The sequence below is a fragment of the Dryobates pubescens genome, chromosome 8 (genome assembly GCF_014839835.1).
Source record: "Dryobates pubescens isolate bDryPub1 chromosome 8, bDryPub1.pri, whole genome shotgun sequence".
Classification (NCBI taxonomy): Eukaryota; Metazoa; Chordata; class Aves; order Piciformes; family Picidae; genus Dryobates; species Dryobates pubescens.
Genome location: NC_071619.1, coordinates 16,209,009 through 16,224,582, shown reverse-complemented (window position 1 = coordinate 16,224,582; position 15,574 = coordinate 16,209,009). Strand labels below are relative to the sequence as shown.

The following is a 15,574-nucleotide window of genomic DNA, read 5'->3' as shown; positions in this document are numbered from 1 at the left end:
CATCTCACTGTTCATGTCTCAACTGTATTCTTAAAGCTTAAAGTAGCAGTGGCCTGCCAAGAATGATAGTACTTTGCCTGCTGTATCTGATTCAAAAGGCAAATACTTGGGAGTCCGTGAGCCATGCCAGCTAAGCCAGGTGATCACAGAGTGAATTGAGAAGAATTTGCCCTAACAGGACTAATAATTTAGCCTCTTCATTTCCTCAACTAGTTTTGGTAGTAATTTGAAAACAAGCTGAGACATTAGCAGAACTTTTTCTCCCCAAATAAGATTCCCTATGCAGGGAGAGGGAGGCATATTTTACTCCCATTAGAACAGATTAAAACAGCAGAAAGAAAAAAGAAAAGGAAAAAAAAAGGGGGGGGGGGGGGGGAGGGAAGCACAACAGTGTTGTGCTGACTGAGTATGTAGTTGTGAAGCTTCCTGTTTTGACAACAAAAAGTAAGTATTTGAGACACAAAGGGAATCGAATGGGGCGTGTTTTGATGCTGTTTAAAGTTTTGGGTGTTTCCAAATGCTGCTTCATTCCAACAGTCTGATGACTCACGAGGTTTGACTGTAAATTTGTTCGGTCAAATTTGAAGGTTAAATTGGACATCAGAAAAAGTCAAAACTCTTTCTCCTATAAGGATATTTAGAGAGCGCAAAAATCTCTTGGCTATTTCTCCCTCACTCCCACAAATCCTGCTCGTCTTCCCATTACTTGCCAAAGAATACTCTTTTCTTTTCTCATAAACTGCAGTTCAATTTCCAAGTCCAAAAAAACTTCATAGAGCAGCATGTCTCAGTATAGTAGATGTCTTATGCTAGAAACAGACTCAAGAAACATGTGGCTGCATGAGAACTGTAGTAGTAGTATGGTGTTGGTGTTTGATCACCCCAGAGGCACTACAAACACAGCTTCCAAGCCAAGATCTTACTAAGTGAAGACGTTTATTGCATTATACAGCAAGGTTATATACTCTTTTAGAAAGCAAATATGTCACATCTTAATTGGTTATTTTATATTGGCATGCGTGTGAGCAAGGCACATAATAGGTTAAAATAGCAAAACAACTTTTCAACATATCCAACCAAATTCTGCCAAGTCTTTCCCTCAGTTACTGATAAGGTGTACATTCTTAACTCAAGGACAAAACATAGCTGTTCCAAAGCTATCTGAAAACAACCCTTCTCCTCCAGAGAATCTCTGTTCTTCATTGAAAATTACATCTCCGTGTATAGTGGACCTGGCAATGCCTGGTTTCAGAAATATTTGTTTCCTAAGTCTGCTTAACTTCCTAATACAAACTGTAATACAGGCAGGTCTCCTATGAAATTTTCTCATAAACCTGGATCCTAAGCCAGGGATGCTGTGGCTACTCTGAATCCACATGGACACTCACTAGTTGGCTGGTCCACTCTTGCTGAGTACTCAGCTGGTCACAGAACACACAACAGATACCTTTGGCCTAACCCCACTGAACTGTCCTCCCCCCAGAAAATAGCCCTCAGGAACATCTCCAAACCCCTTTACTTTACAGCCTTGCATCTCAGTGATCAACTTGGAAAATATTTACCAATGACATCAAAAGTTAATTACAGGATGAACAGAAAGGTGAACTAACAAAAATACACCAGTCATAGAAACATGCACATAGAAACCAAGCTTACAGGAACAGTAATGTCCCCAGTCATTACCTGCTGAGTACAGCAGGGAGGTCATTCTGCCCCTGTACTCAGCACTGGTTAGGTCACACCTTGAGTACTGGGCCCAGTTCTGGGCCCCTCAGTTTAGGAAGGATGTTGACTTGATGGAACGTGTCCAGAGAAGGGCAACAAAATTGGTAAGGGGTTTGGAGCACAAGCCCTATGAGGAGAGGCTGAGGGAGCTGGGGTTGCTTAGCCTGGAGAAGAGGAGGCTCAGAGGAGACCTTATTGCCCTCTACAACTACCTGAAGGGAGGTTGTAGACAGGTGGGGGCTGGTCTCTTCTCCCAGGCAAGCAGCACCAGAACAAGAGGACAGTCTCAAGCTGCACCGGGGGAGGTTTAGACTGGATGTTAGGAAGAGATTCTTCATTGAGAGAGTGATTACCCATTGGAATGTGTTGCCTGGGGAGGTGGTGGAGTCACCATCATTGGGGATGTTTAGCAGGAGACTTGATGGGGTGCTTGGTTGTATGGTTTAGTTGATTAGATGGTGTTGGATGATGGGTTGGATGCAATGATCTTGAAGGTCTCTTCCAACCAGGTCTATTCTATTCTATTCTATTCTATTCTATTCTATTCTATTCTATTCTATTCTATTCTATTCTATTCTATTCTATTCTATTCTACCAGTGAGGCAATCTTGCAGGACACCCTGAGGAACTGAATCCTTGCATTGCATTATGTGCCCCTTTTGACCCATGGATTCTTTTGTTTAATATTGAGGTAGCTTGCCTGATCTTTATGGTCACCTGCAGAATGGTTGGTACTTTTCACAGCCCACGTTCTCTCCCCACATGTAGAAAGCACAGCACACAACAACTATTAGATGTATAAGGGCTTTTCCAGAATGTGCAAGCAGAGTCCTGAGCTTCATAGGTGAATCCTTTTTGTGCAGTTCTTTAGACTGGAAAGAAAAATCCTATCCTACCCATTTACAGCTGTCTTCCAGGCAGAGGTACTGAACATGTCAGCACTCCTCTTGCTCTCCATAACAGTTTTAACTCATAGTCCCATACCTAACACCTTTCTTTTACACAGAAACTGCTCTTCCCTTTTCTAAGAGTGTTTGAGGGAAAATTTGCATGTTGGAGGAAAGGTTTGAGAAGCTCACAGGGAGCGGTGGTCCTTCACTCACTGACTGGGTTCCGGAAAGCAAAGACAAAAACATAGAAGCATCGAAGTATAGTTTCTGCAGGTGGAGTTGGCACAAACTGGTGCTAAATAGCCTGTACTCTGCAACTTCTATTCAGAAAAGCTAATATGGTTCCTTCAGTCAGCCCAGGACCCCACAACCAAGACAAGATTTGCAATATGGACAAACATCACTAAGAGGTAAAGGAGACAGACCCTTGACAACATGAAGGTGGTCTCAGGATCTGTTGTTCATTACTCTAAATCCAAATCATTCCATGGTTTCTTGGCTGGTGGAAGCCATCCATTTTGAGAGACAGAAACTTTGGGCTCAGAAGTAGCAGTATGAAAAATGCAATTATCTAGGGATAGCAAAGCAGGTTCTTTAAAGAAGTGATCAGCAAGGGGATGGCAAAGGGATGGCAAATGGAAACCTAGATGACTGTTTCAGTCTGAAAGGCAAGGCTAAAGAATTGACTCATGGTACTTCTGGAAAGCCATTCATTGTGACCTTAGTCTCAGAGGAATTCATTTCAAACCAAGCTTGAATCTCGTCTGAGGGACATCACTTCATGGTGAAGGCACAAACTGGCACTTATCTAATGCAAGTATGTTTCTCTGAGACCACTACATCTCCTTCCAGAGTCCTTGAATCACTCCTGGCCCCTGCTCAACTCTTCACAAGCCTAATTGACTGATGCCCATCCCAACACATCACTGGTCAGCACCAATATTGGCATTTGATCCAAGATGTGGAGAGGGGAGGTGCAGGGGAGTGACTGTTCCAAATCTCTCTCACCTCATTCTTGAGGAGGCAGGAAACAAACTCTATTCTCTCCTCCTTTTGCCTCTCCTGCTGACAGATGAGTAGAGGCAAATAAAGGCAGACAGTCTGGGGGGTGGTCACCTCAAGTACTCATGCTTCTTTGTCAAGCTTCTGTTTCTGATTCATGGCAAGAGCTGGTCCTACCTACTAACCATATCTCCCTCATCATCTGCATAATGTCACATCAGGCATAATCATCAGGCATAATGTCACAAAATATCCCCAAGTGTTCTCCTCACCAGTTCTTCAACCCTTCCTGTTACACAACATGACCTGTGGACAGTCCCTTCTCACAAAGGCAGCCCCTTGGGAAACAGACCTTGAGCAGCCTTCAGGAATCTCCCCACTTGGGTCTTCCTATGCAATTCCATGTCTCTCTCTTCCCAACACAAACACCCCTGCATGTGCTCCTTCACACAGCCCAGAGATGTGGTGCCTCCTCATGCTGCTCTGCTCCCAAGGAATTGCCTGTTCAGCAGGATTTGCAACACCCTCCACTCTGAACTCAGACACAAGCCACCACAGGAAGACTCGCAACCCTGAATGCTTTATGAACGTTGTAAGTTGGGTCACCTTCTCTACCTTTCTTTCTAAATAGTCTCTCACAGTACTACTACCACTGTGCCATCACTAACAGTTCCTGTCAGGAGACTATGAAAAGTCCCTTCCACATTCCCCATTTTCCCAACTTGCCTGTTCCAGAAATACTCACCTTAGAGTCACCACTGCAACAAGGGCCAGGGACAGGTGAGACTCACACGGGTCACGTTGCATGAGGACAGACACTGAACACTGCAAAGGAGAGTGATGGCTGCTACTTTTAGCTCCAAAGCAAGGCAACTCCCTAGAACCTCCTAAGGGGCACTGGAGACCCAGGCTACTGAATTTTGACCCCAGCAACAGCACTCAGCCCTAGACTGTAGCCAGAGCACAGACTATATACTCCAGTCTATACCAAACTGAATGAAAGCCCTTCACTGCCTGCATTTAGTGTGAATTCCAATAGATAAATGATGAACACAAGGTTGGGCCATGCCTCATGATGCTTGCAAACATCACCTTTCCCAACACATGTTGTATTTCAGGCTACTAAATAAAGAAGGGAACAGTGTGAGCCTGGTGAGAGGACAGATCCCTCCAGCACTGATGGAGAACCAGCCTAGAATAAATCTTAATATTCCTATCCAGAGGGAAGAATTCCTTTGCAGTGGAGGTAAAGGCTGATTTCTAGTCTCAAAAGAAGCAAAGTCCTCCCCCTCTGTAAACACCTGTTTGCTCAGTGCAGTAGCAAGGGGAGGATGAATCCCTTCTTCAAAACGCAGATTCTCACAACACAAAGTAATCCAAGGCTTGGATTGAATCACCAATGATTTCCTCACAGCACATGCAAAATTAGGTGTAGGTGGTCTCCTGAGTTCCTCAGTCACACGAGCTCCACCCTTGTTTGCCTTGACTACCTGGCTTGCCTAATCACACTGGCAAGGAAGGGTTCATTACAGCCCAAAACTCACAGCTTTTAGCATTGGCTTATACAGATAATGCTGCTCATTTAATCTGATCTCTATTGTTCTTGCAAAACATGACAAATGATTGCCCAAAGGATTAGTCACTCAGTAAAGTTCTACTTTGATCCATAATATAGGGTCAAATACCAGACAACTACTACCTAAGTAGGTCTGAAGATTTCTGATACTTCTTTTTACAAGACCTGTAATATTTATTCCAAGCCATAAACCCTGTGGTCAGAGTCCTTGCAGTACCATCACAGAACAGCTCACATCCACACTGCTTAGTTTGGTTACCCTCCAAAACAGGACAACTTGATGTTAACAAGCTCTCCTTTTCTCTTTCCTCAGAGTGAAATTATCAGATACCATGGATACCCCAGTGAGGAATATGAAGTTACCACGGAGGATGGATACATTCTCGGTGTTTTCAGAATTCCTGCTGGGAGGAACAGCCAAAATACAGGTGTGACACAGTTGTATGACAAAAGGAAATGCTGAGATTCAACTCTTACATGGCTTCCCTATCTTTCCCCTTTATTCATGCAATGGCATGTTCCACCCCTTTCCATCTCAGCAAGAACACCTAGTCCAGAATTTGGCCTGAATTCTGAATCCATCCAAAGACCACACATTCAGTGTCTCTGTCCTTATTTCACACTCTCCTAAAAATTTTGTCATATCCCAGGTTTCTTCCCCTGATGTGGGCTGGAGGAGGGTTTGGTAGACTGGATTTTGGGGGATGTGGGGGAAGGGGTTTCCATTAACACCCTAAATAATACACATTTAAAACAGAAGCCTGAAAACAAAGTTTCTCAGGTTGGGCATGTTAATATTAATTCCCAGCCTTCTGAAGGACAGAGATATTCTGAAGAAAGGTGACAAATAATCAGGTCATTGGTGAAAAGCAAACACATTTCTCCCGTTTCATTGCATTTTCTACCTGGAATTCAAGGTACTCTGAATACTGATACCTTGTTTATTACTTATTGTTAGAATTATAGAATAATATATTTTGTATGCCTCCTCCTATTTGGAGGAGCCAATTGCACTCTGGAAGTAAGGTTAAACAAAATGAGATCAGGTGCCTCTCAGCCCTATTCAGTTGGTTACTGAATTGACCTAAGGGTAGATGTGCTTATTTAGATTAACTATACCTTGTTTTCCATGAACGTTTATGCCTTCAGCAGTTTTCTGCTGTGGGTAGATGGTTTCAATATAGGGACTGGTAAATTGACTTTCTAGTGCAAGAGGAGGTGGGGACAAGCCTCCTCATTAAATTCTTTATTTGTCAGTCCTGTCAGGAAAAGGCTTTGAAATGTCAGGAAGTGGTTGCTGATTGCATGGAAAAAAAATCCTTCCGTTTTCTCAGACTAATATCTATGGGAATTATTTTATATTCTATGTATTTAGAATGTAGTCTACTTAGAGGTTCTTGAAGAAGGAAAGACTTCAAACCACTCAGAAACTAAACCCTGCATTCCATTCTTAAATACACATTAACTACTGCTCCAATATAAGAACACTTTCCTCTTTTCAAGGTCAAAGGCTTGCAGTCTTCCTACAGCATGCTTTTCTTGGAGATGCTACCCACTGGATTTCTAACTTGCCCAACAACAGCTTGGGCTTCCTCCTTGCAGATGCTGGCTATGATGTCTGGATTGGAAACAGCCGAGGGAACACTTGGTCTATGAAACACAAGACTCTTAAACCCAGCCAGAAAGAGTTCTGGCAGTTCAGGTACTCTGTGTAGAGGGAGAATTACTCAAGACAGAAACTCTGAGGGGACTAGATAGCTTCAGCCTGATGGTTTTTACCTAAACCAGCATCAGAACAATGTCTACACTAACCAAGGAGAGTAAAGAACCAGATGAAGAAGGGTACTCACTACTACTCAGAGTTAGGAATATTGGCTGGGGAAGAGATTTCCGATCCTGGGAACTGAAATGGGATGCTGATGAAAAGGGAAATAGTACTGTGAGAGGGAGAGCGAGAAATTCATCTGGAACAGGATGAGCAGCCTTGTCTATAAACTGTGCTCTCTCACAGTTAAATTCAACCAAGAGAGAAGCGTGTTTTGTAACCCAGGCTAGTGAAAGCACTGATTAATTCATATTCCCAAAGGCTGCAGCTAACAGGTAAAACTGGCACCTCCTCCACAGACAGCCCAAGGCAGCCAGCAGCCTGGCAGTACAGCTCTGTCCCTCTACTCCCTTCCTCAACACAAGAAGGAATGCTGACAAATTGTGCAATCTTTTCCTGCAATCAAAGTGTGCAATGGGTCCTGCTTGATGTGGCAAACAAAGCTGACGTTCAGTAGCTCTCATTGTGAGAGCCAAATTATCTGCTGCTAGCTTTTTATGTTTTCTCCTCTGTAGCTTTGACGAAATGGGCAAATACGATATCCCAGCAGAGCTGCATTTCATCATGAATAAAACTGGACAAAAGGATATATACTATGTTGGTCATTCAGAAGGCACAACAGCAGGTAATGCCAAGACGTTCACAGCTCAGAACCATTCATGCTTCTACCCGGTCAGCAGGTGGGGCTCCCCAATGAATCAGCTGTTCTTGTTTGTGGGGAGCCAGAAAATTTAGAAGTGCCTGCTGAGCTGAGCTTTGAAAAACATGCAAAAGCTTTCTAAAACCATCTTTGATTATCTTAATAAGCAGAGAAACCTAATAGCACACCCAGATGTGGTGGAACTTGTTAAAACAGGCATAAAAGTGATTATTACTGAGTACTTCAGGTACTGGGACTGGGTATTTTTCTTAAAGTCCCAGCAACAGGAATTTTAATTAAGCTCATCTTTTGTATTGAGAAATATGATTATTTTCTTTGTGAAGGAGAAAGAAAAACTAAAAAGATAAACCAGCACCTATAATTCATAATTGCAAACAACAGAAGAAAAGGAAAAATACTTTCAGTGTTACTAAGTGACATAACAGCAATCTTACAACTTAAAGCATAGCCCATAAGTAGTTAAAACCAGCCACTTTATCATTTGAAAGCCTATTGCCAGAGATTGAAAATTAGGAAAGAAAAAACATTAATAACTTATTTTCTCTGAGTGCTAGCCTTTAGCATTAACTCACCTCATAGCCTTCAAATGCAACTAACTGGGGTTTTTTTGGCATCATTTGGAAGTTCCTGATATTTACAGTTCATGTGTAAGTCCTTGAATGCACATTGATTAGAAATCAGCAACCACCAGTTCATTAATGTAAACAACTGAGAAAGAAAAGAGAAGGAAATGTTCAATAATCCTAGATTGCCATAGCTCCAGACCTTTTCTTTCTTTTCCTCTCAAAAGAGCATTTAAAGACCGACATGGCAAAGCAAATTAACCGTCTAGGCTTTCTTCTGCTGCCTTTGATGCAAACAATCACTTGACAACACTCAAAGCTTCCAGTATTCAGGTAATTACTCTACAGCTTCATGGAAGCATAAACATACACAAACATTTAAAGACTAGAATCTGAAAAAAAAACCAATTTTTTCTGTTAGAGGTTTCTGATATTTAGAGAGAACTGACTTTACCACAAAAAACTCTTTGACATGTTGCCTACTAGAAAGACAAGATCCAGACAACCTCAAAATGAACTTTGCCTCCCAAACAAATTTCATTTCCGAAATTATCTTCAGCATTTGGCTTAGGTAAAACATGCTGCATACAGACAAACGTGGGCAACGGACAATAGGCTGCAAAGCTGGTCTCACTTCAGTTTTGCTACCTACTGCTTGTTTATTTATTTTGTTTATTTGGTGGAAGACTTCCTCACTCATTCATGCTGTCTCTTCTGTGTTTACAGGCTTCATAGCATTTTCTACATACCCTGAGCTAGCTAAACGGGTGAAACTGTTCTCTGCTTTGGGCCCAGTAATCATAGGAACGCATGCTACAAGTCCTCTGGTTAACATAGCAAGACTTCCTGAACCACTGATCAGGGTACGTCAATTTTCCCTCTAAGAGGCCCAATCCCTGATTTTATAGGGTACACTCAACCCAAGATGAAATGTTCCCAAAGAGGTGATATACTGACACAGAGCTTGCAATGAATCTACTCCCAAAGTCTGTAAGGAAAACACTGGAGATATAAAGCTTGTAGCAGTAGGTCCCAGTGAAGCAGGAGAGTTGTGAAACTCTGTCTCATCTTGCTGATGACTAGTATTTTGCTGTGATAACAGCCATGACAGTCTCTGAGACTTCAAAAATGAGTGAGCACTGAGGTCACTACACTAGAACTGGAAGGATGACTTCCTCCAGAATTGATGGCAGTAATAAGGGAGGGTATGTGATGAGTTATGGGGAAGGTGTTAAAGGGAGTTAATGGGAAGGCAAGCTGTTTCAGTCATCACTGATTTGGGAGGCTAGGCTATTGGCAACAGTTCCTTGCATATAGTGCTCCTGTAACAAGGTTAAAAAAAAAGTGTTGCCCTTTTCCCTTCTCTCAGTTAGGATTTGGCTGCAAAGGAGCCTTGCACCAGGTTGGATTTCTGAAAGGACCTGTGACACAGTTATGTACAAGCCTGGATAAGTTGTGTGGCCATATTCTCATTTACATAGCTGGAGGCAGTATAAAAAATGTGAATACGGTAAGTATATGCAAGAACACCTATTCAGAGTAAAACTAAAGGGATTTGGGGAGTTATACTTGAGCATTCTATCCTTATCCAGAGACTATCATGCCTTTCAGTGTACACAAACCACAATGTAGTTCTCAGCAGACCAAGGGAATGCCAGGACACTCTGTGGTGCAAACAGTGCCAAACAGGACTAGAGCTAATGATGGATGGGACCAACAACAAGGCACAAATCCAAAAAGAAAGGACTGAATTCAGTCTGGAGCTATACTCATGTCAATGGATGTGACAAGATTTTGGTCAAGGACAGATGTTGTTTAGAAAAAGCTAGTGGATGTTGGAGTCAGATTTCTTCTTGGTAATACAGTTCCCAGTTTCCCTCCTTAGCAGACGTTAGAGTTCTTTGAACACTGGAATAATTAAAGGACAGGGAAAAGTTCCTTTTATTTTCCCACTTTTCGGACTACTTGCAGCAGAAGTTGGTTCCAAAGAACTACTGTAAGAGGATTTTTCCCATATCAGTTATCCTTAAAACTGGGACCAACAGATAAATCCAAAACATGTAGAGCTAGAGAAAGTCCTGGCAGTGTACCTGAGGAGTGCAACACACCTACAGTTGGATTCACAAAAACTAGTGCATCAGTAGGTGGGGACAGGAGAGACAGGACAGTTGTCCCTATGCTTGCCAGCATATGGATGTTGTAGTGTCTTAAATACCCTTTATAGTGGCCAAATATGTAGAAGCTGGCATTTGTAATGTTTGTTACTGCAACATCTGTGAAGACCAGAACCCATTTTTCTCCATCTATAGCCACTTAAAAAGGCACATATGGGCAAATGTCCAGAATGAGGTTCGGGGCAAAAGCAATTAAAAGCATTGCTGTCCTTTTGAATTGAAAAGCTAATCTATTAAGGCTCTTTCCTGACTTGGGTTAAGTTAGTAATGTGATTCTCAGGACAAGATATCAAGTTTGAGGAGCAAACTGGAGAGATGGAATTAGAACATCTCCTCAACACAATTATAAAAATGCAAACAGAAGAACAAACCAGCTGCTTTGTAAGATGGCTTCTTTAGCACTACAAGTAAAGTGAAGTGAAAAACAAACCTTCAAAAGACATATACATGCATGGAGATTTGGTGTGAGGTGAGGAACCTGCTTTGAAAGGACAGGAAAGTTGTTCCTGACTGTTGCTGAGCCACAGGATCCCACAGCAGTACTATCTTCATGTATCAGACTCACTTTCATGGAGAAAATATGCAGATGTATACAATTAACCAGCTATTCCTAAGTTTGCTTCTTAGTTTTCTGTCTGATATTCATTAATTAAAATAGAGTTTTAGCACAGTAGCAGTATGTTGTTTCCTTCTGTCACAGAACTGGATCACTGCCTTTATAACACTTGTGCTTTCTCTCCAGAGTCGAATAGATGTATACGTAGGACATTCCCCTGCTGGAACATCAGTACAGAACATTATTCATTGGCATCAGGTACAAATGCACACTGGTGTATGGCATTTACTGATGCTTTATTATGCAACCAACAGCCTACAGGGAAGTCCAGAGGCAGGGAATCTGGGAAAGTGGCCATCACATCTTACCCCATGCTGCCATGAGCACCTGCCACTGAGACAGCACTGTTTCCTCTGGCTCACCACACCATTAACTGAATTGCTCCTTTGGTATCAGGCACTGAGATTTCCCCAGGGCACATCAGGCCTCTCTGGATGTGGGGCTCTAATGGCTTCCAGCCTTTGTTTTTTAAGACTTTTACCTTTAAAGCTGCAGAAGGGAATGTAAGCAGTGCCTAGGCACTTGGCAGGCAGTAGGAGGATAGTAGAAACCTGAGCAGCCAGGAGAAAAAAAATACAAGGAATTCAGTTTAAAGCTTTTCTCTGAGGGATAATTGCAGCCTGAATCATCCCCTAAGCCAGTTAAACACAAACATTTCTTCTGGCTCAATGGCAATGTGGGGAACTGCCTTATACTATTACAGTGCATGACAAGGAACTCTGCTCTACAGGGATGTTCCCAATGGCCATTTTTCCCCCAAACTCTTTTAGTTACTCTTGCCACTGTCCAGATTCTGGATTCCAGTTCTCTGAAGGCTTGTTTTTCTCATGCTCTGAATTAGGCCAGGGCAAGACAGCTCCAGCCAAGAAATACATCACTGTCCAGGCACACCTGCTGATCCAGGGTATATCTGCATACAACCTATGGCAAGCAGATGTCTATCATATTCCCAGATACCTGAAGACTTGCAGTCAAGGTTTTCTAAACTAACAAACACTGAGTTTCTCACACTCTGTATTACATGCAGCCACTCAGAAGTGAAATTACTTGTCAGGCTTCTGCAAAAACTAAAATAAAAATAAAATAGCAAAACCAACCAACTAACCAAAAAAAACCCCAAACCCAAACCAAACAACAAAACCCTACCCAAACATGCATTAGCTCTTCACTTAGCAGTCCTGCAGGTCATATACCTTGTCTTTTAGACAACATACTCAAGAAGGCTAATGTCTTATGTCTAATGTTTTACCCAAAACCTGTTGTCAGAGCACAATTTATGTATAGCCAAACTCTTTCAAATACAGAGCATCTGGAAATGTCACCACTACTGTTAAGCAGACCAGACAAAATTGACACACAAAAGTCAAGATGTGTAAGGAGGCATCTTGTATTACATTAGACAAATAATAGCTCACACTGTAGACATTCAGGTCATCTTTCCATGTGGCAACTGAATTCTCTATCACAAAGAGGGAACCCCAAATTCAGGTAACTCAGATAGTCAAGCTGAATTTTAATAGCAAAACACACCAAGGGTGGTGGCTGAGGATCAGGAGAGAAAGTTAGCAAGAGGAAAGGTGATGAAGCAGTTTAAGAAGGACATTGAGACACTTGAACTTGTCCAGAGAAGGGCAACGAGGCTGGTGAGAGGCCTAGAGCACAATCCCTATGAGGAGAGGCTGAAAGAGCTGGGGTTGTTTAGCCTGGAGAAGAGGAGGCTCAGGGGAGACCTCATTGCTGTCCATAACTACCTGAAGGGGGGTTGTAGCCAGGAGTGAGTTGGTCTCTTCTCTCAGGCAACCAGCACCAGAATGAGAGGACACCATCTCAAGCTGCGCCAGGGAGATTTAGGCTTGAGGTGAGGAGAAAGTTCTTTACTGAGAGAGTCATTGGAATGTGCTGCCCAGTGAGGTGGTGGAGTCACCATCCCTGGAGGTGTTCAAGAGGGCATTGAACGTGGCTCTTGGTGCCATGGTCTAGTCATGAGGTCTGTGGTGACAGGTTGGACTTGATGATCTTTGAGGTCTCTTCCAACCTTGGTGATACTGTGATACCTCCCACCCTATGATCCGTCCTCAGTAGCCCTGAAGATGGGGGAGGAATAACTCACAGACCACCACCTGAGCCTTTGCTTCAATTGCAGGCAGAACTATGCTTCTTGGTCTCTCAACACCTATATTCTATCTGTTCTTTTAACAGCTAACACATGGACATAGATTTTATGCTTATGACTATGGGTCTAAGGAAAACATGAAGAAATACAACCAGGTAAGTAAAGATGATTTCCCCATGCTTGGGTCCTGGCAAAACTAAGAACAGAAAAAAATATTGTGGCACGTTGAGAGCTACAGAAAGAGGGAGGTAGTGGTCTGAGAAAATGTTTCACCTGAGTCTAATACTCATGTGTGTAAAATCCATACACAGACAAGGCGTAGACGGATTCCTTGCAGACAGCTAACAGAAATCTGTTTTGCCTCCCTTGCCAATGCAGGGAGCTGTGCAAAGACCTGTGTCAGCTTACCTACCATTCCCTAAAGGCTAAGAACCACATCCAGGTTCTAGGACTGGATGATTGGAATGGGCTGCCCATTGGAATGGGCTGCCTGGGGAGGTGGTGGAGTCACCATCATTGGAGGTGTTCAGGAGGAGACTTGATGGGGTGCTTGGTGCCATGGGTTAGTTGTTTAGGTGGTGTTGGATTGGTTGATGGGTTGGACACGATGATCTTGAAGGTCTCTTCCAACCTGGTTTATTCTATGTATATGTATATGTATTCTATGTATATGTATTACAGAGCTCTTCACTTCCCCAAAAATCCTTACAGTCTACCTAGCAGTTGAGGGAAGAGACATATTTCACAGCTACAGTGACATCTCCAACTGGCTGACAATAATTTCATTTTTAACCAGCACACTTGAATTACAGTGTCATGTGCTGTACCAGGGCAGGTTGCTTTTCTTTGGAGACAGAAATGCTCCAGAGATACAATCATTCTTCTCTACCCATGAACACTCTCTCAGAAATTTTCTGCAGTGAAATTACAAAGGGTCAAAGTCATTCCTTGCCACTTAAGTCCCAAGCGTAACAACTAAGACCAACAGTTGTACTTCATGGTGCAAGAAAACTTAAAGATCTTTCTATCTTAAATAGGCACATCAATAAGCTCCACAGTCCTTGTGTGATAAGCAGGCACTGGTCTTTCCATATAACCCACCTCCAAAGGGTACAAGCAGGTGCCAAAATGCAGGACAACTCTTTGGCTGGCAGTATAGAAAGACCCAGGAACAGGACAGATCCTTCCCCTTTATCACCAACAGAGAATGAGTTTAAGGAAAGAAACCCTAAAATGGTGACCTCCATCCTTACTGTTTCACTGTGCAAAGGGGAATGAGAGGTGCTTGCACAGAACCCTTTATCTAAGCACAGCTTCTGAGATAACAGCATTCACTCAGCTCTCCTCCATTCCTTGCAGTCTACTCCTCCTGAGTACAAGATAGAGAAGATAAACACACCAATTGCTGTCTGGAGCGCTGGAGATGACAAATTTGCGGATCCAAAAGACATGGCAGAGCTACTTCCCCGGATTACTAATCTTATTTACCATGAGCATTTTCCTGCATGGGGACATCTTGATTTCATCTGGGGCCTTGATGCCACTGAGAAAATGTATAGGAAAATCATTGAACTAATGAAAAAATACTTTTGAAACCACACCGCAAAGTGTTGAATCATTTGGCAAAAACCTCCCACATTTCTATTTGGCAATAAGTGGAAGCAAACACACAAACACACATAATAGTAACCGTATCTACACCTGTTTCTTGTTTTCATCATAGTTTGAAGTTTTCTGTGGTGCTACTGTGACCGCTGTCTTCCTGAGAAATTTGAGGTGTATAACAACTCTTTTGTTCTCATGTTTGTCTCACATGCCCCACAGAGGCATTCCTATGCCAAATTTCTGTGTTCAGATGAAGACTCGAGAGCGGGATTTGTTCATTTCTTTGTTGAAGTAAACCCAACCTTTGTTTAAATTAAACCACTTATTGTTCATATGAATACTCAAGAGCGGGATTTGTTCATTTCTTTGTTGAAGTAAAACCAACCTTTGTTTAAATTAAACCACTTATCCACTTGACAGGGAACTTGGATTAATTTTTTTTTGCCTTTTCACTCCTCTCATTTCCTGACATTCTCAACACAACCAAGAGATCTTAAAACACAAGAAACTGACTAGGCAACAGATGGCTTCCAAACATCAAGGAATCCAACCTCAGAAAAACCCGTAGAAGTATTCTCCTGCCCCTCTATGTCTACACATCACCCAGAGTTTTCTTGATGCACTCTAAAACCCCCAACATCAAAGAACGTAGATGGCAGTTGAGGAATGAGGAAATGTAGACGCATCAGGCAACCTAAGCAATACAGATTACACCCCGTGAATCATTCTTGAGACTGGCAATAAAGTTGTTGCAAGCACCTCAAGTATCACAAATAATAAATTTGACATTAATGCAATTTCTACAGCATGGGAAAGCAGTCAGC

General features: G+C 42.5%; 1 protein-coding gene across 1 annotated transcript; it reads left to right on the top strand.

The window, feature by feature from the left end:
• Window positions 1–4,074: 4,074 nt before the first annotated feature.
• On the top strand, window positions 4,075–14,739 carry LOC104297780 (lysosomal acid lipase/cholesteryl ester hydrolase-like). Its single transcript, XM_054163480.1, has 9 exons — window positions 4,075–4,209; window positions 5,507–5,621; window positions 6,697–6,895; window positions 7,534–7,643; window positions 8,969–9,105; window positions 9,612–9,752; window positions 11,159–11,230; window positions 13,232–13,300; window positions 14,505–14,739. Exons 1-9 carry the CDS (start codon window positions 4,078–4,080, stop codon window positions 14,736–14,738), a joined length of 1,209 nt encoding a protein of 402 aa, XP_054019455.1. The 5' UTR covers window positions 4,075–4,077; the 3' UTR covers window position 14,739.
• Window positions 14,740–15,574: the final 835 nt, after the last annotated feature.

What these genes read in the sequence shown, in the direction of transcription:
- LOC104297780 (XM_054163480.1), top strand. Translation starts at nt 4,078, where the DNA reads ATGTGGTGCCTCCTCATGCTGCTCTGCTCCCAAGGAATTGCCTGTTCA. An exon ending in GAGGAACAGCCAAAATACAG is followed by an intron (nt 5,622 to 6,696) that starts GTGTGACACAGT and finishes CCTCTTTTCAAG; the next exon opens with GTCAAAGGCTTGCAGTCTTC. An exon ending in TTCAGAAGGCACAACAGCAG is followed by an intron (nt 7,644 to 8,968) that starts GTAATGCCAAGA and finishes CTGTGTTTACAG; the next exon opens with GCTTCATAGCATTTTCTACA.